Below are 24,553 nucleotides of genomic sequence, written 5' to 3'. Positions count from 1 at the left end.
TTTGCTGGCATGTCTGTGCTTTGACAGATCATATTTAACAGTGTAAAACTAATCCAATAAACCAGTATTTGTGTAAGAATACCCTCTCTTTTCAGTGTTTGAGGATACTCTGAAGTGCCTGTATCTGAACGGTGGCTGTGAACAGTTCTGTGATGGTTCAGGCCGCAGGAGGAAGTGCACATGTGCCCCGGGTTACGCTCTTGGAGAGGACAGGAAGTCCTGCATTGCTCAAGGTGTGGAAATCCCTCACTGTAAACAAATATTCATGGGACCTGAGTAAACAGAATTGTGCAACTAGACATACTCCATATTAAAAACATCGGGCCTCATTTATCAATCTTTTAGTAAAGTTGTGTGGAGATGTTTGTGTAGGCCAAAACGAGCTAAAACATTTTTGCCAGATTTACAAAAGTTTCAGAAATTGTTTTTCTTTATGAAATGAATGATCAGAGTCAAAGCCTGAAAGGCAGAAGTGGAACTTATGTCGACTCACTTTTACCACTCTTATTTCCTGGAAATGGCCCGGCACTAGAGCTCAGTGGAATGCACTTTCCCTCTGTAATAAGCATAAACATGTCTGAAAGCGATTTCTTTAGTCTAGTCCATTTATTTCGAATGGTGAACCGAATTGTATACGTTCACCGGCCATTTTAATCGGAACATGTGTATGCGCATGCACAGTGCGCAATCGTTACTGTGGCAGGATAGCCACAGCAGCGGAGAAGACGGAGGAGACCAAATAGTTTTCAACAAAAAGGCTTCATTTATTTTTTTCTTTTTCTCTTTTTTTTTTTTTTTTACCAATGTGCAAATATTTACAATGACAAGCGTGCATGAAAAAATATACAAAAACTGTACAAAACGAAAATAAACAGGCATAAATAGCCAGGCTAAGTCCTCAGACCCTGAACTACTATCAAGAGCAACTTCAATTAACAAGACACGTTCAATTCACCGCCAACCCTCACCTACTGAGGCTCTTGGGCCTAATATAGAGCATTGCTAACTGTAGCCCCACCCACTGGATAGCCCCACTGTCAAAAATAATCAATTAACTAAACAACAACATAATTATTACCAAATAATAAATCAAATAAGAAAACATAACACAAAAATACATACAATAACTGACATGCACAAAAATACCTTATTGAACCCTCCAAATGGCTTTTAAGTCATTACCCCAAAACACGCCCATCACAATGGGCTGCCCCACAAAGAACCCGGGAAACCCCTCTATTTCCCCCCCAGCGGAACAGTCCATCTGTTTCCCCAAACGAAACACGGAAGAACGTTTTGAATGCCGGTGAGTGAATTGCTACCGGAGTTGTAATAACAAAAGTTTTAACCAATAAATGAAGTTTTTAACAGCCAATGTGAATTATTTTACTTTTTGAGACTAGACAAAGATTATACAGATGAAGAATGAAAATGACAATACGTTTCAAGCGAATATTTTGAACGAGTCAGATGCACAAACAATAGCCATCTAGAAGTGCCGGTAGGCCTTTCCCTGCACTCTAAACACTAAGCTTGGCCCTGCGTAATTAATCTATGGCAAATGGTGATTAATGACAATATGAAAGAGATCTTAAACAGTACATACGGTGGTGGCAATGAGAATAGCGACAGGACAGGACAGCAGTGATTTACACTACCGTTCAAAAGTTTGGGGTCACTTTGAAACGTCCTTATTTTTGAAAGAAAAGCACTGTTCTTTTCAATGAAGCTCACTTTAAACTAATCAGAAATCCACTCTATACATTGCTAATGTGGTAAATGACTATTCTAGCTGCAAATGTGTGGTTTTTGGTGCAATATCTCCATAGGTGTATAGAGGCCCATTTCCAGCAACTCTCACTCCAGTGTTCTAATGGTACAATGTGTTTGCTCATTGCCTCAGAAGGCTAATGGATGATTAGAAAACCCTTGTACAATCATGTTAGCACAGCTGAAAACAGTTGAGCTCTTTAGAGAAGCTATAAAACTGACCTTCCTTTGAGCAGATTGAGTTTCTGGAGCATCACATTTGTGGGGTCGATTAAATGCTCAGAATGGCCAGAAAAATGTCTTGACTATATTTTCTATTCATTTTACAACTTATGGTGGTAAATAAAAGTGCGATTTTTCATGGAAAACACAAAATTGTCTGGGTGACCCCAAACTTTTGAACGGTAGTGTAAAAATGCCGGCAAATGGCTGCCTGTGCGCTATGTCAGCGTCACGGCTCAGCCAATGACAGTTACTCTCTTACATTCTTACAGCACGATGACGTAGTGGCTAGCGCCTATATATGAGGCACTAGCCACAACAAAAACGATTTTGACCTTTTTGGTGACCTTGACCGGATGAACCTGAAAATGTTGGAGGTTCTATTTGAGACCAATGCTCATCTATCCTGAAAGTTTCATGAAGACTGATCCAGCCGTTTTCCCGTAATATCATTTACAATAAACAAACAAACCTGACCGAAAACAATACCTCGCCCCCTGGTGGACTCCGTCCCGGGCGAGGTGGTAATAATAATAATAATGTTTCAAAAGGGAGATAATTCAACTTAATGTTTCAAAAGAGAGATAATTGCCCTTACATATGGCAATATATGATGACAGGCTCTTAAACGCAACTCCTCCTAAACGGTTTGATGGATTTCGATGAAACTTTATACAGTTGCAGTATACCACCTGCAGATACACATGAAGGAAAATAATCCCGAACCAAGGTCTTAAAAATACTTATTTTCTTACATATGTCATTATCTGGGGTGGCACGGTGGTGTAGTGGTTAGCGCTGTCGCCTCACAGCAAGAAGGTCCGGGTTCGAGCCCCGTGGCCGGCGAAGGCCTTTCTGTGCGGAGTTTGCATGTTCTCCCCGTGTCCGCGTGGGTTTCCTCCGGGTGCTCCGGTTTCACCCACAGTCCAAAGACATGCAGTTAGGGTAACAGAGGGCGGCCTTGGGCTGAAGTGCCCTTGAGTAAGATACCTAACCCCTAACTGCTCTCCGGGTGCTGTAGTATGGCTGCCCACTGCTCTGGGTGTGTGCGCACGCGCATGTGTGTGTTCACTGCTTCAGAAGGGTTAAATGCAGAGGATGAATTTCACTGTGCTTGAGTCTGCATGTGACAAATAAAGGCTTCTTCTTCTATCAAAAGACTAAACAGAATGACAAATCAACCAAAAGAAGACATAACAGATCAGAGACACAGAAAAATCACAATTAACCTGAGAATAAAGACAGCAGACCAGCTCAAAGCATCGAAAAACACTGAACAGTCACAACAGAGTACCAAATGTCTTGTGTAAACAGTCCTATGAACGATTTATAGATAAACCCTTTCTTTCTTGTCTAGCTTGATAAATCAGGCCCAGTAAATGCAGTTCAGGTAATAATGAGGCAGAAAGCAGGAACTGATGTCTTAAAATCCAGAGACTATCGAGACTGTATGTTTATCGGAATTTACCTAAACCGAGTCGTATGAAAACGTGGTTAAAGTATGATTGCCGTCATTCTTAATCCTTACAGTTCCAGAACATTTTTGCATGGGATTGGTTTCACATCTTATCTGAATTTTTGCCTTTATACTTTTTATTTTTTAATTTTGTCTATAAATATACTGTTACTGTTTCTAGTTCAATATCCATGTGGTAAGGCTCCACTTCAGATAACACATGCTGTTTTATCACGTGCTGTGGGTGGAAATCAGTGCCCAAAAGGCCACTGCCCTTGGCAGGTACAGTAACTAATACATCTACCATACATGCTCTTTTTTTGTTTGTTTTGTTAAAGCTATAATAAACTGTCCTTGCCATCCTGATTTACTGAGTAAACTGAATCCAAGGACAGGATTGATAGTCTATTTATTGTCAAGAAATCCAATTTTACTTTCCAGTGCACAAGTATCAGAGGTATTGTGCAAATTATAATCATAAAAACTTTTTTTTTTTCCATTAAACATTTGTGTTAAAATAAGTCCAGTTCACCAACAGAACTTCGACAAATAGGACCTGGTAGCTCACAGAATAGAAGCAGAAAATTAATGAAAAATATCAGAATCTATGAAATAAGAATTTCTTGAAAATATTTCCCGAAACTGTCATATACCCTTTTTCCACCAAATCAGTTCCAGGGCTGGTTCAGGGCTGTTGCTGGTTCACAACTCGTTCAACTTGCGAGCCAGCTGAGAACCAGTTTGCTTTTCCATAGCTCGCGGTGCTAAGGGAAGCCACGTCATTATGTCGCTGTATACGTCAGTTACGTCGCTGTATATGTCAGTTACGTCGCTGTATACGTCAGTTACGTCGCTACGTTTGCATAAACCTTGGCGCAAATATCGAAGCAAAAACAACACGGAAGAAGAAGCAGCAGCAGCAACAACAACAATAATAATGGATGACTTCGCATTTGTACAGCTGCTGCTTCTCGTCGCTTAAAAATGGCGATCTTTTGCGGTCGTTATTGTTGTTGGTCTTAACAACTCCGTCCCCCTGCTGACGTAAGCGGTTCTTTCCTCTGGCCCAGCAGAGAGTTGGTGCTAGCCTGGAACCGGTTTTTCTGGCCCCAGAGCCAGTTCTTTGTCAGTGGAAACAGAAAACCTGGTTCCAAACTAAGCACTGGCCCCGAACCAGCCCTGGAACTGCTTTGGTGGAAAAGGGGCAATAGACTTCTCCTGCCTTGAGAAGTATGAGTGATATTCACAGTGATCTGTCATCTCACACCACACAGGTCCTTCTGAAGCATGATGGAAAGAACCTCTGTGGAGGAGTTTTAGTGGATGCGAACTGGATTCTTACAGCTGGCCACTGTGTCGATAAGAGATATCCAAAACATCTGAAGGTTATAACAGGTACTACTTATCGCTTGTTTGTTGACATCATGCTGTAGTAAACAACAGTTAGTTGTGGTCCTCTAATTTGCTTGGACAAGCAGGGTTCCAAGGCTGCCAGTCAGTCTGTGCATTGGCATGGCAACACTATCCAGAATTTTTGCTGATGGAGCAAAAATAAACAATGTTTTGGTATATTGTGTCTGAAATGTCAGTGAATATCAATATCTTGTTTTATAGAGCTGTTGTATAAAAGCAGCTCACTCACACTGACAGTCATGCTGTTGTACTGAATATCGGCATGGCTGAGATTACCTGCAGCACTCTGTGTGCAGCCTCGTGCTGATATTTAAATAATATTGGCTGGCGTTGAGTGGTATATCAGATATATTCCATTCAGCTAGCATGATATTGAACGAGTCAAAGACGCGCTTTCAAAATTCTCTCAAAATCTAACGCATTTCATGAAGCAAACCAGGCAGCCATGTTTGTTTACAAATGGTCACAGTCGCTCGCTAGCGCGGCCAACCATGCAATATCATAAACCATATCCAACGCTCCTTCTCCATTGGGTCAATGTGACGTAATACACGTAGGATAAGTGATATGCTGACAATATCGCATGCTATCAAACTAAATGAATGAAACGTGCTAGAAGGGACTAAAATACATGCTTTTATTCCATTGAAAAAGTGTCCTGTACAGTGTCTTGCAAAAGTATTCATCCCCTTTGATGTTTGTCCTGTTTTGTCGCATTACAAGCTGGAATTATGGATTTTTGGAGGGTTAGCACCATTTGATTTACACAACATGCCTACCACTTTAAAGGTACACATTATTGTTTGTCACAATAAAACAATTAAGATGAAAAAAAAAACCAGAAGTCTGGAGTGTGCATAGGTATTCACCCCCTTTCATTTGAAACCCGTAAATAAGAGCTGGTCCAACCAGTTCACTTCATAACTCGCATAATTAGTTGATTAAGATTCACCTGTGTGCAAACAAAGTGTCACATGATCTGTCACATGATGTCTGTATAAATCAACCTGTTCTGGAAGGACCCTGACTCTGCAACACTACTAAGCAAGCAACATGAAAACCAAGGAGCCTCCAAACAGGTCAGAGACAAAAGTTGTGGAGAAGTACAGATCAGGGTTGGGTTATAAAAATATCCCAAACATTGAATATCCCAGAAAGCACCATTAAATCCATTATAGCAAAATGGAAAGCATATGGCACAACTACAAACCTGACGAGAGAAGGCCGCCCACCAAAACTCACAGACTGGGCAGGGAGGGCATTAATCAGAGATGCAACAAAGACACCAAAGAGAACACTGAAGAAGCTGCAAAGATCCACAGCGGAGATGGGAGTATCTGTCCATAGGACCACTTTAAGCCGTACATTCCACAGAGTGGGGCTTTATGGAAGAGTGGCCAGAAAAAAAAAAGCCATTGCTTAAGAAAACACATTTGGAGTTTGTCCAACAGCATGTGGCAGACTCCCCAAACACATGGAAGATGATTCTCTGGTCAGATGAAACTAAAATGTATCTTTTGGGCCATTATGAGAAATGCAATGTGTGGTACAAACCCAACACACTGAGAACACCATTCCTACAGTGAAGCATGGTGGTGGCAGCATCATGCTGTGGGGATATTTATCATCTGCAGGGACAGGAAAGCTGGTCAGGACTGAAGGAAAGATGGACGGCACTAAATACAGGGCAATTCTGGAGGAAAACCTGTTTGAATCAGCCAGAGGTTTGAGACTGGGACGAAGGTTCGCGTTCCAGCAGGACAATGACCCTAAACATACTGCTAAAGCTACACTGGAGTGGTTTAAAGGGAAACATTTAAATGTCTTGGAATGGCCTAATCAAAGCCCCGACCTCAATCCAACTGAAAATGTGTGGCATAACTTGAAAATTGCTGTACAGCAACGCAACCCATCTAACTTGAAGGAGTTGGAGCAGTTTTGCCTTGAGGAATGGGCATAAATCCCAGTGGCTGGATGTGCTAAGCTAATAGGGACATACCCCAAGAGACTTGCAGCTGTAATTGCAGCAAAAGGTGGCTCTGCAAAGTATTGACTTTTAGGGGGGTGAATTATTGTTTGTGTCACAATAAAACAACAATTTGCACCTTTAAAGCTGTAGGCATGTTGTGTAAATCAAATGTTGCTAACCCTCCAAAAATCCATTTTAATTCCAGCTTGTAATGCGACAAAACAGGACAAACACCAAGGGGGGGATGAATACTTTTGCAAGACACTATGTATAATAATCAGTAAAACAGAACTCTTGCTCGTGCAATCTTGTTGAATTGAGTGAACACTAGTTTTATTCATTTTGCACAATCATGTTTTGACTTCTGTGTTTTACCAGGGGACCATAATATTGACGTGGCAGAAGGCACAGAGCAAACCTTTTCTGTATCGCATGTAATTATCCATGAGAGCTATGATCCAGCATCAGGAGACAGCGACTTGGCTCTTTTGCGGCTCAGTGAACCAGCTACACTTTCAAACTACACCATTCCTATCTGTCTGCCAACTCTGGAGTTTGCCAAAACGGAGCTGGATGTCGTTCGCTTCCACATCGTTAGCGGATGGGGCCAGCGCACTGAAGGAGGCAACATTCATAGCCATCAGTCCTCTAAAATCACATCCTCTGTACTCCGCATGCTTGCTGTCCCATTCCTGCCTAAAGCAGAATGCTCCGCTAAGAGTGGCGTTAATATCACCAATAATACGCTCTGCGCTGGTTATTTTAAGGGCAGCGAGGAGTCTTGTCGAGGAGATGACGGCAGTCCCCTGACTACTCCGTACAAGGGGACACATTTCCTGACTGGGATAGTGTCCTGGGGTAGAGGATGTGCCCATCCAGGCTTCTATGGCATCTACACCAAGGTTGCTAACTTCCTGGATTGGATTCAGCGCGGCATAGCTACTCCAATCGCCCAACCAGATGCTCTCAACGCATCACATACTTCAATCGTGGCAGCACCTCCTGCTGAGCAGTTCAGAACAAAGAACTGAGTTTAGCTTGTCTAAGATAAGAGCATATCTAATCAGTTGCTGATCTGATTTTCTCATTAAATTCATTATCAGCTTTGCAGGATTCATTTGGTGTGTTTCTTTTCTCATCTGCCATTGTGTACAGGTCATTATGAATGCGAGATCTCATATGGGTTTGTTCATAACATAATATGAGCAACTACACTACATTATACAAGTAACATGATTCACTGCCTTTTTTGTCAGGAAGTAATAACTCACACATTGGTTAGAATACCAGGTTTTGAGTTGGTTTTCCCCCCTCATAGAATTATTCACTGTCATACGAGCAGTCTTAACTGAAAGCAAGGGAACTATTGACGCACTGTGTCAATATTAGCAAACAGTCCAGAAAGCATTCACGTTCACTCTTTCTCAACAAACTCATGATCGGTTTGATTTGACACTAGGAGTCTTCTAAATTTAAAAGCTAAATGTCAAATACTAACATTTTATTTGCGTTAATAGGTTACACATAATAACGTATCTTTTTCGTTGCTGTTGTTGTTGTTACTGTTTGTTTTCTTTCTTTTGATCTCTGTCTCCCCCCCCCCTCCCAGTTATCAGTCAGGTTAATGACCTCCTGTACTTGTCTTTCAGAATTCAGTCCTCTCTTATAGAGAAGTGCCTTACGATAAAAACTCAACATGTTTTGGGTCTTCAGGACCTTTCTTTGTCTACTTCTTGTGCACTGTGTCACTCCTGACAGTAAGTATATTGTTAATTTGAAAGAACAGGGTTGAGTTTGTAATGTTTATGTTGATCGTATATTTGTTAGCTTGATATAACGTGCATATCTATGTTGTTTCCTCAGAAAGTATTGGAATGGCTAGGCCAATTTTTTTTTCCAAAAGCTGAAGATATTTGGGTTTGAGCTCAAAAGATGAATATGAGACGCTAGATCAGAAGAATTTCAGCTTTAAATTTCCTAATATTTACATCTAGATGTGTTAAACAACTTAGAACATGGTACCTTTGATAGCACACCACTGATTTTTTTAGATGAGCAAAAGTATAGGAACAGATAGTCAATGTAAATGACACTTAATATTTGGTCACGTATCCCTTGTTTGCAGTAACCGCATCAAGCCAGCAACTCACTAAAATTATAAAACGCAACAAACTCTTGCATTCTTCTTTTGAGGTGCTTTCTTCGTGCTTGTGCCACAGCTTCGTTCAGTTGTTGGGTTTCCTTTTCAAAGGTAATGTAATGCTTCAAAGGTAGGTTGGGACACTGAAGGATGGAGACAGGCGAGCTACTTTGCTCGGACATTTCTTTTCATAAACACTTTTCAGCTTGCTTTTATTACTTAGATTGTCTCGACATGCACACAGTTCTGCACTGGACCTACCTCTCCCTTAGGCGCTTTCTGCTCAATTGGCTCTAGGTCTGATGCTTGACTTGGCCAGATTAAAAGCTTCCAAAAAGTCCTTTGTTGTGTTGGCAGTGTGTTTTGGATCATTGTCTTGCAACATGATGATGTTCCTTCCAATTAGACTGGATCATTTCTTTCTCCCCACTTTAGCCTTTGGTAGAGGTTAATCTTGGTTATAGGACTTTTGCGGCTCGTCTCTGTATTTCTTTGCAAATTCCAATCTGGCTTTCTTACTGCTGTGGTTTGCATCTTGTCATATGGCCTTGATATTTCTGCTCTTGAAGTCTTCTTCAAATGGTGGATTGTGATCCCTTCAGCCCTGCCTTGTGGAGGTTGCTGTTAATGTCACCGATTATTGTTTTGGGGGGTTTCTTCACCGTGATTCTCTCATCAGCTGCTGCTGTTTTGCTTTGCTGATCTGTTCAATGTCTGGTTGTTAATACACCAGTGGTTTCTTTCTTGTTCAGGGCATTCCAAGAATTGGTGTATTGGCTATGCCCAATGCTTGTGCAGTGGTTTCAATAAATTTTCCCTCTTTTCTCAGCTTCAAAATGGCTTGCTTTTCTGCCATAGATGGCTCTCTGGTCTTCATGTTGGTTTATCCTAGGTTTCACCTGTGAAGACTGCATTTGTTGTTAAAAATCCAATCCAAGAGTAGACATTCAGAACTATTAACTCATTAAACAATCAAACAGGGCAAACTTGCACCTGACCAACATGACACCTGTCAGTCACATGTTCATGGGTGGATTCAAACAGAAGGTGCCATGTTCTAAGTTGTTGAACAAATATCAGGAAATTAAAGCTGAAATTATGATGATCATCTCATTCATCTTTTGATTTCAAACATAAAGGCATAACAGAAACAAAATAATTGGCCTTACTGTTCCAATACTTTGACGGTACTGAACATATAAAATTAAAATTTTAGCCATAAAATTAAAAACGCCGACAGGTGAAGTGAATTACATTGATTATGTTCTTACAATGGCACCTGTCAAGCGGTGGGATATATTAGGCAGCAAGAGAACAGTCAGTTCTTGAAGTTGATGTGTTGGAAGCAGGAAAAATGGGCAAGTGTAAGGATCTGAGAGACTTTGACAAGGGACACATTGTGATTGCTAGATGACTGGGTCTGAGCATCTCCAACATGGCACATCTTATGGGGTGTTCCTGGTATGCAGTGCTTAGTACCTACCAAAAATGGTCTAAGGAAGGACAGCTGGCGACAGGGTCATGGGTGTCGAAGGCTCATTGATTTGTATGGGGTACAAAGGCTGGTCCAGTCCCACAGAAGAGATACTGTCGCACAAACTGCTGAAAAAGTTAATGCTAGCTAAAACATTAAAGGCGTCAGCATTAACTTTTTTAGCAATATAACACACACACACACACATCTCATGGAATGAGAACATTGCGAAACATTTTTTTTTGTAATTTAATTCAAAAAGGTAAACTTTCATATATTCTATATTCATTACATATAAAGTGAAATATTTCAAGCCTTTTTTTGTTTAAATTTTAATGATTATGGCCTATAACTCATGAAAATCAGAAATCCAGTATCTCAGATTATTAGAATATTTCCTAAAATCAATCAAAAAAAGATTTACAATACAGAAATGTCCAACTTCTGAAAAATGTGTTCATTTATACACTCAGTACTTGGTTGGGGCTCCTTTACCATGAAATTACTGCATTAATGCGGCGTGGCATGGAGGCGATCAGCCTGCGGCACTGCTGAGGTGTTACTGAAGCCCAGGCTGCTTTGATATCAGCCTTCAGCTCGTCTGTATTTTTGGGTCGGGTGTTTCTCATCTTCCTCTTGACAATACCCCATAGATTGGCCAATCAAGCACAGTAATATCATGTTCCGCAAACCATTTGGTAGTAGTTTTGTCACTGTAGGGAGGTGCGAAGTCCTGCTGGAAAAGGAAATCAGCATCTCCATAAAGCTCATTAGCAGATGGAAACATGAAGTGCTCTGAAGTCTCCTGGTAGATGGCTGTGTTGACTTTGGACCTGATAAAACACAGTGGACCAACACCAGCAAATGACATGGCACCCCAAATTATCACAGACTGTGGAAACTTCATACTGGACTTCAAACACCTTGGATTCTGTGCCTCTCCACTCTTCCTCCAGACTCTAAGACCTTGATTTCCAAATGAAATGCAAAATTTACTTTCATCTGTAAAGAGGACTTTGGATCACTGAGCAACAGTCCAGTTCTTTCTCTCCTTAGTCCAGGTAAGACACTTCTGATGTTGTCTCTGGTTCAGGAGTGGCTTGATATTAGGAATGTGACAGTTGTAGCCCCTTTCCTGAAGATGTTTGTGTGTGGTGGCTTTTGATGCACTGACCCCAGCCTCAGTCCACTCCTTGTGAAGCTCTCCAAAGTTCTTGAATCAACTTTTCTTGACAATCCTCTCAAGGCTGCACTCATCCCTGTTGCTTGTGCACCTTTTCCAGCCAGCCTTTTCAGCAGTGACCTTCTGTGGCTTACCCTCCTTGTGGAGGGTGTCGATGATCGTCTTCTGGACAACTGTCAAGTCAGCAGTCTTCCCCATTATTGTGGTTGTGTGTACTGAACTAGACCGAGAGATACTTGGTATTTATACTGTTTTACTCAAATTTGAAATGAAATACTCTAATATTTTGAGATGGATTTTTTTTGTGCTGTAGGCCATAATTATCAAAATTAAAATAGAAAATGCTTGAAACAGTTTAGTTTACATGTAATGAGTCTAGAATATATAAATTTTTCACTTTCTTAAATAACTGATGGAAGATATTGAAGTTTTTCCATGATATTCAAATTGTTTGAGATGCACTAGTGTGTATTTTATATATGATATTGCACAGTGGTGGGAGTTAATCCTTGAGTGGTAAATCATGAGTGAGCGAAGAGAACGAGTGATATAATTTTCAACACAAGAAGATAAACTTCATATCTTTGCACGACAGGCTAATGTTCTTTATATTATATGGAAACATCTACACACACAAAAATGCATACGTTAATCAAAAGAATTTTCATTTTGAACTGGTTCGTCATTTTGACAACGCGTATCTAGTCAGCAGGAAAACACTGGGAGTGATGTCATCAGAGTGAAATATAGGAAAATATGTCACTCAGATCCGCAATGCATTTTATATGAAAAATGTGAGGTTTTCAACACGAGAAGATAAACTTCACATCTTCAAGCCAACATGTGATTTTCTTTTTATTATATAGATACATTCACAAAGTACCCAAATTTATCCAAACAATTCATTGATTTCCTCACGAGTGACTTATAGAGATTTGTCATGGTTGCCGTTCTCATATATTAATGTTTTTAATGTACCATTAATCAAGAGACATATTAAAAAAATGATCCAGCACAGTGGTTATATTAATATAATATGCTGAATATGCAATGTCGATGAAATATGAGTAAATGAATATGACTCCAGACAAAGCAACATGCAATTGTGTGCCTGTGTACATAGTCTTCCTCCACACCAAGGATGCCAACCAGGTCCTCACACGCCCCAGGCGAGCCAACACCATATTTGAGGAATTTAAACAAGGCGACGTGGAGCGTGAGTGCAGGGAAGAGCGGTGCGATCGCGAGGAAGCCCGAGAGATCTTTGAGGATAACAAAAAGACGGCATGTCCTCTCTCTTTCGCCATTTTCCTTCAAACAATTTTTGGCCTCATCACATTTTTAAAAACTGTAACTGAAACTCTTTCTTCTTTCCCTAGGATGAGTTCTGGAACGTATACTTTGGTAAGAAACTGTAATCAAGAGCAACTTTTTCAACAATGATCTAGTCAGATTTTGACTTGCAGTTGGAATCGGTATCATCTTTCAAGATTTAATCCACAGTATTAAGACATCCTTCTATTTCTTACAAATGGGTTCGTAGATGGAGATTCGTGCATATCTCAGCCTTGTCAAAACAAAGGTGTGTGTAAAGATGGAATTGGACGATATACCTGTTACTGCCCTGAACTGGTTCAGGGACACAACTGTGAGATTGGTAAGATTGTCTGAAATCATAGCATCCACATGGACGTATACATAGTCTTTGTGTTGGCAGAACCTCGTTTTAACTAAATCTTTGGATTCAGTAATACCACAGCTGTGTGAGGATAAAAACGGCGGTTGTGAGCACTTCTGCAAAGTGGACAAGAGTAGGGGGACAGCAGTCTGCTCTTGTGCCAAAGGTTACAACCTCGTAGATGACGGAAAGTCTTGTACATCTTACGGTAAGAGGAAGACAAAAAATATATTTACAGACAATTTATCCAATAGTTACCCACTTGATCCAACTATTCCAACGCAACCAAGTATTAAAACCAGCCATAATTTTTTTTTAGGGATGAACATTTTTTCCAGAATGGTATATACAGTGCTGTGAAAAAGTATTTGTCCCCTACAGATTTCTTCCATTTTTGCTTACGTCACATTTAAATGTTTTAGGTCATCCAACTAAGTCCAATATAAGATAAAGACAATGTAAGTAAACACAAAATGCAGCTTTTAAATGAGCACTCCATTTATTAAAAGTAAAGGGTTAATCAAAGCCTGTATCACCCACGTGAAAAAGTAATTGCCCCCTTAAACCCAATAACAGGTTGGGCCACCCTTGGCAGCACATCATCTCAATTGGATTCAAGTCAGGACTTTGACTAGACCATTCCAAAACCTTAATTTTATTTCTTTTGAGCCATTCAGAGGCTTGTGTGCTTCGGATCATTGTCCTGCTGCATAACCCAGCTGTGCTTGAGCTTTAGGTCACAAACCGATGGGCGGGCATTCTCCTTCAGGATTTTCTGGTAGAGAGCAGAATTCATGGTTCCATCAATTATGGTAAGTCGTCGAGGTCCTGAAGCAGAAAAGCATCCCCAGGCCATCACACTACCACCACCGTGTTCAACTGTTGGTATGATGTTCTTATTTTGGAATGCTGTGTTAGCTTTATACCAGATGAACCAGGACCCACGTCTTTCAAAAAAGTTTTATTTTTGGCTCATCAGTCCACAGAATATTATTATCTCAAAAGTCTTGGGGGTAATCAAGATGCTTTTTGGCAAATGTGAGACGAGCCTTTGTGTTCTTTTTGGTCAGCAGTGGTTTGTGCCTTGCAACCCTCCCACAGATGCCATTTTTGCCCAGTGCCTTCCTTATTGTAGAATCACAAACACTGACCTTAACTGCAGCAAGTGAGGCCTGCAGTTCTTTAGATGTTCATCAGGGTTCTTTTGTGACCTCCTGGATCAGTCATCGAAGCGCTCTTGGTTGAATTTTGGAAGGCTGGCCACTCCTGGGAAGGTTTGACACTGTTCCAAGTTTTTTTTTTCTTCCCCATTTGTAGATAATGGCTCTCGCTGTGGTTTGCTGGAGCCCTAGAACCTTGGCAATAGCTTTGTAACCCTTTCCAGACTGATAGATTTCAATTATTTTGTTGCACATCTGTTCTTGTAACTCTGTACTTCGCAGCATTTTTTTTTTTTTTTTAAGATCTAGTAGCCTACTTCACATTGCCAGCCTGGATCTATTTATGTGACATTTAGATTGAACAGATCTGGCAGTAATCATGCCTGGGTGTGGCTAGTGAACTTGAACGCAATTATCAATTAAATTTGGTTAATTGGTGCGGGGGTAATTACTTTTTCAAGTAGGGTTGGGTAACCCCCCCCATCAATAAATGAAATCATTTGAAAACTGCATTTTTTGTGTGTTTACTTGGGCTATCTTTGTCTAATATTAAAATTAGTTTGACGACATGAAACATTTAAGTGTGACATAAATACAAAACCAGAACAAATCAGGAAGGGGGCAAATACTTTTTCACAGCACTGTAAAGAGGAGAATCTTGTTTCCATTCATTTCAATCCTTGTTTTTTGTAAATCATAGATCCCTTCAAATGTGGCTATGTGTTTCCGAAACCAACCCGAAGCATTTTACAGCATCGTCCAACGGGAAACATCACTAATACTGGCAATGGCACTAGCCCTACCCTTGCGTCAGTGGGAATACAGGAAACTGAAGGAAATACAGTGAACATCACTGCAGAAAAGGCTGCCACAAATTCCACTCAGAGCCATGCAGATACCAACAGCTTGTTTGGACTGACGGAACCCGGTCCCACTGTCTTGGAGGACCCGGTGACTGGAGAATCTCACGGACACAAAAGGATCGTGGACGGCGAGGATTGTCCTCCTGGAGAATGTCCATGGCAGGTAAACACTGACTCACATGAAGTGTAATACACCACGAGGATTTTGGATTCAGTGCCCAAAAATATTTTTTTGTTAAAAGTTCGATCTCACTTCAAAGAACCCACCTCTACAATCAATCAGCCTTAAATTGATCAAAATGCTAACATGCATACATGTGCATGGATGCATTTTTAAGAGGTCCTCGGGCAAATGCTGCTGATATCCAGGCTTGCGCACTAGTTAATCAGTTCAGTTAAATTCAATTTTATTTGTCTAGTGATTTTAACAATAGGACATCTGGAAAGCCTCTGGCAAAGAGAACCATGCCGAGAACATGAAGAATCCTTGAGAAAAACCGGACTCAAAAGGGAACCCACCCTCTTCTGGGTGACACCAGATAGTGGGATTATAAATCATTACACTTCTACTATGTATACTTACAGTGGTATGCAAAAGTTTGGGCACCCCTGGTCAAAATTGCTGTTACTGTGAACAGTTAAGCAAGCTGAAGATGAAATGATCTCCAAAAGGAAGTTAAAGATGACTCATTCCCTTTATATTCTAAGCAAAAACAAAATTTTTTATTTTCATCTTTTACATTTTCAAAATGACAAAAAAGGAAAAGGGCCCAAAGCAAAAGTTTGGGCACCCTGCATGGTTAGTACCTAGTAACACCCCCTTTGGCAAGTATCACAGCTTGTAAACGCTTTTTGTAGCCAGCTAATAATCTTTCAGTTCTTACCTGGGGGATTTTCACACATTTGTCCTTGCAAAAGGCTTCCAGTTCTACAAGTTTCTTGGGCTGTCTTGCATGCACTGCTCTTTTGAGATCTATCCACAGATTTTCAATGATGTTTAGGTCAGGGGACTGTGAGGGCCAGGGCAAAACCTTCAGCTTGGGCCTCTTGCGGTATTCCATTGTAGATTTTGAGGTGTGTGTTGGATCATCGTCTTATTGTAGGACCCATCCTCTTTTTAACTTCAACTTTTTTTTACAGATGGTGTGATGTTTGCTTCCAGAATTTTCTGGTATTTATTCGAATCCATGCTTCCCTCGACCAATGAAATGTGCCCTGTGCCACTGGCTGCAACACAACCCCAAAGCATGATCGATCCACACCCATGCTTCAGAGTTGGAGAGGTGTTCTTTTCCTGGAATTTGGCATCCTTTTTTTCTCCAAACATACCTTTGCACATTGTGGCCAAAAAGTTCTATTTTGATTTCATCAGTCCACAGGACTTGTTTCCCAAATGCATGAGGCTTATTTAGATGTTCATTTGGAAACTTCAGACGCTGAATTTTGTGGCTAGAACGCAGGAACGGTTTTCTTCTGATGACTCTTCCATGAAGGTCATATTTGTTTAGGTGTCGCTGCATAGTAGAACAGTGCACCACCACTCCAGGGTCTGCTAAATCTTTCTGAAGGTCTTTTGCAGTCAAACAGGGGTTTTTATTTGCCTTTCTAGCAATCCAACAAGCAGTTCTTTCAGAAAGTTTTCTTCATCTTCCAGACCTCACCTTGATCTCCACTGTTTCTGTTAACTGCCATTTCGTAATAACATTAAGATCTGAGGAAACAGCTACCTGAAAACACTTTGCTACGTTCTTGTAGCCTTCTCCTGCTTTGTGAGCATCAATTATTTTATTATTCAGAATGCGAGGGAGTTCATGGCTGTTGGTTTTAGGGACAAGTTTGAGGAGTCAGAGAATTTATACAGCTTTGAAATCTGCATCATCTGACCTTTCCTAACGAGGAATTTGAACAAGCCACAGCTCAATAAGCTAATTAAGGTCTGGAACCTTGGTAAGAGTTACCTGAGAAATCAAATGTATTGGGGTGCCCAAACTTTTGCATGGTGCTCCTTTTCTTTTTCACTCTCCAGTTGTACAAAACAAAAATAATACACAAATCTTTCAGAAAACGCTGAAAAGACATGTCGCCTTTACCTTTATGCCTTTTGGTGATCAGTTCATCTTCTGCTCACTTAACTATTCACAGTAACAGACATTTTCAGTAAGGGTGCCCAAACTTTTGCATGCCACTGTATATATACACATTAAGTCACATGGTATTACACTGCTCTGCCAAAAAAAAAAAAAGTCGTGCACTCCTAATATTTAGTTGCTCCGTCCTTTGATTTGATTACAGCATGCATTCACTGTGGCATCGTTTCGATAAACTTATGCAACGTCACAACGTTTTTCAGTCCAAAGTTGCATTAATTCTTCACCGAGATCTTGTGTTGAGGATGGCAGAGTCGAATCTCTGCGTAAAGTCTTCTCCAGCACATCCCAAAGACTCTCAATGGGATCAAGGTTGGGACTCTGTGGAGGCCAATTCATGTGTGAAAATGATTCCTCCTGCTCCCTGAACCACTCTGACAATTTGAGCCCTAATTTTATTCGTGTGTCATCAGGGAAGGAAAAAACAAACAAACATTAACGCATGGTTTTCCCCAAAGCGTTTTAGCGTATCGGGCCCGATACGCTTGCTCTGCCTGCCGATACGCTTAGTCGCTTTAGTTAAAATCCGATACGCTTAGATTTATACCAATACATTAAATTTCCTACCCACAAGTAACTCGATACATAGGAGAGCAAATAACAGATCCATTTACATATTGATTGATATTTGTGTTAAACAAGCCGTCTTTTTTTCCAATGTTTGTGTTGATTCTGTCAAAATATGATGTCTGCATGGTATGATGTAAACAAACTGTAATCTTTTGGCTATGTCAAGATCACATGCTCAAACCGTCCAATAAAAATATAGAAAGAAAACGTCAGACATCCCGGAATTTTCCGTTTCATTATAAGCGATCTCATTGGCTGCCGATGTTGTCCCCCACCAGACGGACAAAGCCGACTGATTTTAATCACAAAAGTTTGACCTGGTCTATTAGCCAGGGGCTTCAAAGTTTGGGAGAATAGCAGGGCACAAATAATTTACAGCAGGGTGCAAAATGGTAAAATGTCTGCCAGCGGCAGACATAATGCACGCAAAGCGTGCAGGGATGGATGGATGGATGGATGGATGGATATGCAAGTACGAATTTTTCATGGGGCAGGATGGTTTGGAACAGGCCATCTAAAATTGGGATAACATTTACCCGGGACGGGTATTTGAGGCGGGTCGTCTAGCTTAAGCTTGATTAGCGTTGTTACGCACGCCAGTGTTTCCCACAGAAATTTTGGAGACTATGGGGGAGGCGCGGGGGTTGTTTAAAATTGAGTGATATGTTAAATATTAAGTTATTACTGAAAAACTATTGATTAAAAAAAAGACACTGAGAAATGGTCCTATAAACAACTTTACCAATATAAAAGATTACCAGGACTACAAAAATGCAGAAAAATAGGCTTTACTTATCCAAATGCTCCTGTTGGTTCAAAAGTTAAAGTGCAGAGAACCTCACAGCACAACATGAAGTTACCTTAAAATATAATATAAATGCCTCAGCTTTCATGTAAGAAAAAAAACTATTAATACTAGTACTGTGTGCAGGCAGTCTCTCCTGAAGACTAAATTAAACAATAAATATAAACTAATAAAATAAATGGCTCAGGCTTCATAGAAGAAACAAACAATTTGAACAGAATCTCACAGTATGATGCTGAAGCTGCCTAAACAATGGAAAATAAAATACCATTTTGGCAAAAACGTTGGCATCCATTAATTTCTTGTATTAAGTAAAAAAATATGTTGCCAGATACTGCTGACGTTTTACAGCCCAAAATATGTTCAAAACCCGCCAAAATGCACTTAAAAATGTCCAAATTGGGCGGGAAAACGCGCAATCTGGCAACACAGGTGGCAGTAATGGCTGCACTCGTGTCGAAGATGTAAACACAATCTGGCAACACAGGTGGCAGTAATGGCTGCACTCATGTCGAGGATGTAAACACAGTTGATGCGGCAACAGACATACATGACATAGTGGATGTAATTTATGTTCACAACTTTTTTTGCTGTCAGAAATATTTAATATTAAATTTTGTGACTCAACTGACAATAGCCGGCGGCATAACAAGCCATAGCCGGCGATTTGCCGCCGGTGACCGGCTACTTTTGAGACCGCTGCTAGCATTATGGCTTCGATCAAAGATTGGTTGACTAAATTTCAACAAACCCACGTGAGTGATGGCACACAAAACCAGACGACTGTCACGACAACGAAAACGTCATCAATTTTGATCACAGCGACTGGCTCAAAAAGCACTCGCTGGACAATTTGATCCCCACCAGCATGGATGACAGCGAGATGGACTATGAGAGGGTTGGCCAACATTGGGCCAAGCAAAAGCCAAGGAGAATTAATCTGCTTTAAAGGAGTAGAAAACTTAATTCATTAGTTTGGGTTTGCAGAAAGATTATGTACTTATAAACACTCACGAAGTGAAGTTGTTCAAATGTGTCAAATACAGCATCATTTCAAATAATAATCATAAGCAGTTTTGGCAGTGTGATGTCACTGGGGTCCATTTCACAAAAGGCGGCTCCGGATTATTCATTTGTTATTAAAAGGCTCACAGTGACATCACACTGCCAAATACGCTTATCGTTATTATTCGAAATTATGCTACATTTGACACTTATAAACAAATTCTCTTCATGAATGTGTTTATAAGTACATAATCTTTTTGCAAAACTTAAATGTACGAAGTAAGTTTTCTTTTCCTTTAAATAGGTTTTAATCTTAATCGAGTCCATTTAATAAAGTGCCAAAATTTAAACTTTATAATATGTAGTTGCCTTACTTTTCTTTTCAGTGTATCTTAGTTATACATGTATTACGGTAATTGCATCAGAAACATTCTAAATCATTACAGTTATAGTAATACAGCAACTTATTTTAAGGTGGCAGGTCTTAGGTTCGGATCCCTTTGTGATCAACAGGTGGTCATGATGATCAATTCTCTTCACTGGATTGCATAAGACAGAGCAAACCACTGTTCATATTTTCATGCACATTTTTGTTACAACACTACTTGATCAGAGATAATTAAGGGATCCCTGTAGATTTTCAATCTGTCATATACCTCAGTAATCTAGAACAAAACAGTTTAACTTGCACATTGAACTTTAACATTTTTTTTCCTCCGTGCTCTCACGGAAGGCGGTCGCATTCCTCTGCTCTCCTCTCCTCTCCTTTTTTTCCTGCTTGTGCTCTTTGTTTCGTCTCGTCTGCCTATACTTTTTTTTTTTGAGAGAGACTCTCTCCGCATTGAATTTCTAAACTAAAAAAGCATGGATTTGATAAACTGGTCTCCTAACGAAATTGAGACAGTTTCTGGGTTCGGGGGAACCCACCTGTCCTACCGGAACGTCTGTGGAGGACATTGAAGATATCTACCTATTCGGAACCATGATTACCAGACTTTTGCTGATTGGATTAGGCATTGCCCTGGTATATCGAGGAAATCAGACAACAGTGACAGCTGTTCAAAGCCCCACAAAGCTGCCCGATATGATTGAGCGGTGGGCAAAGCTGTCGGCACTCAGACTGTGGGAGAACTTGAACCACAACATGGTTGTCATCTTGGAGACGCTTTCGGCTTTGCAAGGAACAAGTATTTCGGAGACCAAATGGAATTGAATTGAACAGATATGGACGAGTGGTGTGGACGTGTAAAGACTGCGTCTGTTCGAAAGACCAAACAATCTCTATCTTATCGACATTCAGCTCCCTGAACAGCACCAGCCTCGATCAAGGCCATTGCTGGGGAAACATTTCCCCCAGAAGGTCACTGCTGGGAGACACTCTTGCATTCTTCGCATTCCTTCCCCAATTTTCCGTGGTCGCCGTTTTTCACCCCCAGTGTGACAAGCAGGTGCGTGACCAGCGCCGCTTGCATGGCTGCAGGAGCGGACGGCTGCTTGCTTGCTCTGGGTTACCTCTACCTCCTCCACTCCCCTCCTTACCCCTTCCCCCCACCCCTGATTGCCCCCTCCTTCCCCCCCACCCCTGATTGCCCCCTCCTTCCCCCCCCCTCAAGTCCCATGTTTTAAAGTGTACTTGTGTTATTGTGTGCTTGTGCGGAGGTTTTTAAATGCTCCCACACTGTACTCCTGATAGGAGCATGGGGGGGGGGGGGGGGGGGTATTTTTTCCTCATGTTACTACTGTGTTTCTTTTTCTTTTATCCCTGTCTTCCTGTCCTGTTCCTCCTCTGTAAGGACAGGTTGATGGTCAATTTCACTGGTAACAGTGACAATAAAGGATTCATTCATTCATTCATTCATTCATTAAGGTGAAATTTCAAATGTGTATACATTAATGCTATTTAGGTCAGAAATCATTGAAACACTGGTAAAATCTATCCTATAAATCATGGATCTAAAACCACAGAGACCCTGAAAATGCACCTGAGAGCATCTATTTTCAAAAAATTTTCCAGGGGAGCATGCCCCCGGACCCCCCTAGTTTCACTTTGTGCCTTCAGCGCTTGCTTTCGCGCCGTTGGCGCTCAATTGTCTGTGTATTATCATGCCAGAATTTAAGGCTTTAATTATTTTCTGGAGAAAACTGTTAATGTGATAATCTGGTCATTCAGGTCGTCAGCTGACTCCATTTTATTGCCCCATAATGTTCCTGAGCCTCGACCTGACCAACTGAATCAACCCCAGACCATAACGCTGCCTCCAGAGGCTTTACAGGGGCCACTATACATGATGGGTGCATCGCTTCATGCGCTTCCCTTCTTACCCTGACACGCCCATCACTCAGGAGTCGGGTCAATCTGGACTCATCAGACCACATGACCTTTCATTACTCCAGAGTCTAATCTTTATGCTCCCAAGCAAAGTTGAAGCCTTTACTCCTGATTATTCTCACTAACAAGTGGTTTTCTTCTGGCCACACAGCTGTTTAGTCTCAATCCTGTGAGTTCTTGTAGCATTGCGAGTGTGGGAATGCTCTTCTTTTCACAATTAAACACAGCCGTGAGTTCTACTGTCCATTTTGTTTACGATTCGACTTCAAGTGTTTAAGTGATCTCTGATCGTGGTCAATCAGGATCTTTTTCCAACTATATTTTTTCCACAAAGTTGATGGGTCACCACTATCTTTCAGGGTATTAGACTAATAATGCGTTGGTCAGTTCTTAACCCAATTCCAGTCATTTCAGTTATCTTTGCTTTACGCAGGTCATTAATTTGACCCTTCTGAAACACAGTCACATCTTTTCCGTGAGCACGGGATACGTCCTCCAACATGTTTGTTTAAGAAATGAGAAACTACTCACTGCATCAGTTTGGCTTAAAAGAATTGTTGCCAGCTGAAACACATTCATCACTGCACTAATTATCCAATCAAAGGCTCTTATGTATTTGCTTATTTAAATCCAAAATAGCGACTTTTTTTTGGCCAGGCGGTGTAGATGTGTTGGAAGGTTATTCAGTAAGAGCATCCATCCATCCATTATCTGTAGCCGCTTATCCTGTTCTACAGGGTCGCAGGCAAGCTGGAGCCTATCCCAGCTGACTATGGGCGAGAGGCGGGGTACACCCTGGACAAGTCGCCAGGTCATCGCAGGGCTGACACATGGACACAAACAACCATTCACACTCACATTCACACCTACGGTCAATTTAGAGTCAGCAGTTAACCTAACCTGCATGTCTTTGGACTGTGGGGGAAACCGGAGCACCCGGAGGAAACCCACGCAGACACGGGGAGAACATGCAAACTCCGCACAGAAAGGCCCTCAACGGTCACTGGGCTCGAACCCAGAACCTTCTTGCTGTGAGGCAACAGTGCCACCCATTTCAGTGAACATGTCACAGAAAAGTTCTCAAAGATTGTATGACTGTCTATTTTTTTTCCCTAGGCGCTGCTTATAAATGAGGACCGAATCGGCTTCTGTGGAGGAACCATTCTAAATGAATATTTCATTTTGTCAGCAGCCCACTGCATGAAAATGTCTCGCTCCATCACAGTTATTCTAGGTATAAGAAAAGCACTTGACCTTACTTTTAAATAAAAAATATGTTCAGTATGGTTTTTTTTTTTAAAGAGGTACAATAATGTATCACGTATGGATTTGATTCAAATCGCACAGTGGTAGAACAAAATTTCACTATTGCTTCAGGTTTTGGAATAAAATCAAAACAGGTTCTCTCAAAGCAACCATACTAAAGAGTTCCATCATCTGAGTGTTCACAAATATTGATTCCTATGAATAAACTGTTTTCCTAACAGGTGAAACAGATACATTGGTTAGAAGCGGGCAAGAAGTGGAACATGCCGTCGAACAGGTACTGGTGCATACGAAATATCATTCCGACACCTTCCACAACGACATTGCCCTCATCAAGCTTGTGAAGCCCATTACTTTCACCCGGTACATCCTCCCAGCATGCCTCCCCGAGCACGACTTTGCAGAGCGTGTGCTCATGCAAGAAGACTACGGCATGGTGAGTGGATTTGGTCGTCTCTCTGAGGGTGGTCTCCAGTCCACTGTCCTGCAGAGACTCAACGTGCCCTATGTAGACCGTTCCATCTGTAAAGAGTCCACCGAGTTCAACATCACCCTTCGCATGTTCTGTGCCGGCTACGACAAGCTGGAAAAGGATGCGTGTCAAGGTGACAGCGGTGGTCCTCATGTCACCAAATACAAAAATACATGGTTTGTGACAGGTGTGGTAAGCTGGGGTGAGGGCTGCGCTCGCAAAGGCAAGTATGGCATCTACACGCAGGTGTCCAAGTACCTCAAGTGGATTAGGCTCGTCATGGAAAACGTCTTGGCCGAGTCTAAAAACGCCAAGAATTCCAGGAAAAAAAGGCAGGCACCCGGGCACGTGCCTGTGTTTCGGATGTGAATTAAGATCAATTATGATAAATTATATGTAAGAGAGATGCAAAATGTAACAAAAACAGCAACTGGAACTAAAACCACATTTGAATAAAAGGTTCCATATATCAGTCAACTCATCATGTTGCCGTTGTCATTTGTCAACTCTGAGTTTTACAAGAATCATACACCGTCCTAATTTCTTACTCTTCATTATTTCATTGTAAAGGGACTTTTCAGGTTGGTATTAGGAAGTACATTTCACCAAATTGACAGCCCTTCCTGTGGTG

General features: G+C 41.1%; 2 protein-coding genes across 3 annotated transcripts in view; both read left to right on the top strand.

Annotated features, from left to right (window-relative positions):
* The window catches only part of f7i (coagulation factor VIIi), a 31,654-nt gene extending 23,716 nt beyond the window's left edge, over positions 1-7,938 (top strand). Inside the window, exons 5-8 of the mRNA XM_060898676.1 lie at positions 96-233; positions 3,630-3,730; positions 4,723-4,843; positions 7,209-7,938. Coding sequence (XP_060754659.1) covers positions 96-233; positions 3,630-3,730; positions 4,723-4,843; positions 7,209-7,861 — 1,013 coding nt within the window. The 3' untranslated portion in view covers positions 7,862-7,938. The remainder of the gene's footprint in view (positions 1-95; positions 234-3,629; positions 3,731-4,722; positions 4,844-7,208) is intronic.
* Positions 7,939-8,384: 446 nt separating this feature from the next.
* f10 (coagulation factor X) lies at positions 8,385-24,446 on the top strand. Of its 2 annotated transcripts, XM_060898675.1 has the most exons (9): positions 8,385-8,587; positions 12,751-12,911; positions 13,007-13,031; positions 13,171-13,284; positions 13,376-13,513; positions 15,166-15,491; positions 23,301-23,418; positions 23,672-23,727; positions 23,828-23,964. In XM_060898675.1, exons 1-9 carry the CDS (start codon positions 8,527-8,529, stop codon positions 23,888-23,890), a joined length of 1,062 nt encoding a protein of 353 aa, XP_060754658.1. In that variant the 5' UTR covers positions 8,385-8,526; the 3' UTR covers positions 23,891-23,964. The 2 variants fall into 2 exon arrangements, with proteins under 2 accessions (XP_060754658.1, XP_060754657.1); XM_060898674.1 differs by having other exon boundaries at positions 23,672-24,446.
* Positions 24,447-24,553: the final 107 nt, after the last annotated feature.

This window comes from Neoarius graeffei, chromosome 18 (assembly GCF_027579695.1).
Source record: "Neoarius graeffei isolate fNeoGra1 chromosome 18, fNeoGra1.pri, whole genome shotgun sequence".
Taxonomy (NCBI): Eukaryota; Metazoa; Chordata; class Actinopteri; order Siluriformes; family Ariidae; genus Neoarius; species Neoarius graeffei.
The sequence above is the reverse complement of the archived record's forward strand: the minus strand, read 5'-3'. Positions and strand labels throughout refer to the sequence as shown.

Bases quoted from the DNA above. Each gene is read 5' to 3' on its own strand.
- f10 (XM_060898674.1), top strand. From the start codon at position 8,527: ATGTTTTGGGTCTTCAGGACCTTTCTTTGTCTACTTCTTGTGCACTGT. The intron at 13,032-13,170 runs GTAAGAAACTGT...ATGGGTTCGTAG, and splicing joins GTTCTGGAACGTATACTTTG to ATGGAGATTCGTGCATATCT. The intron at 13,514-15,165 runs GTAAGAGGAAGA...TGTAAATCATAG, and splicing joins AAAGTCTTGTACATCTTACG to ATCCCTTCAAATGTGGCTAT.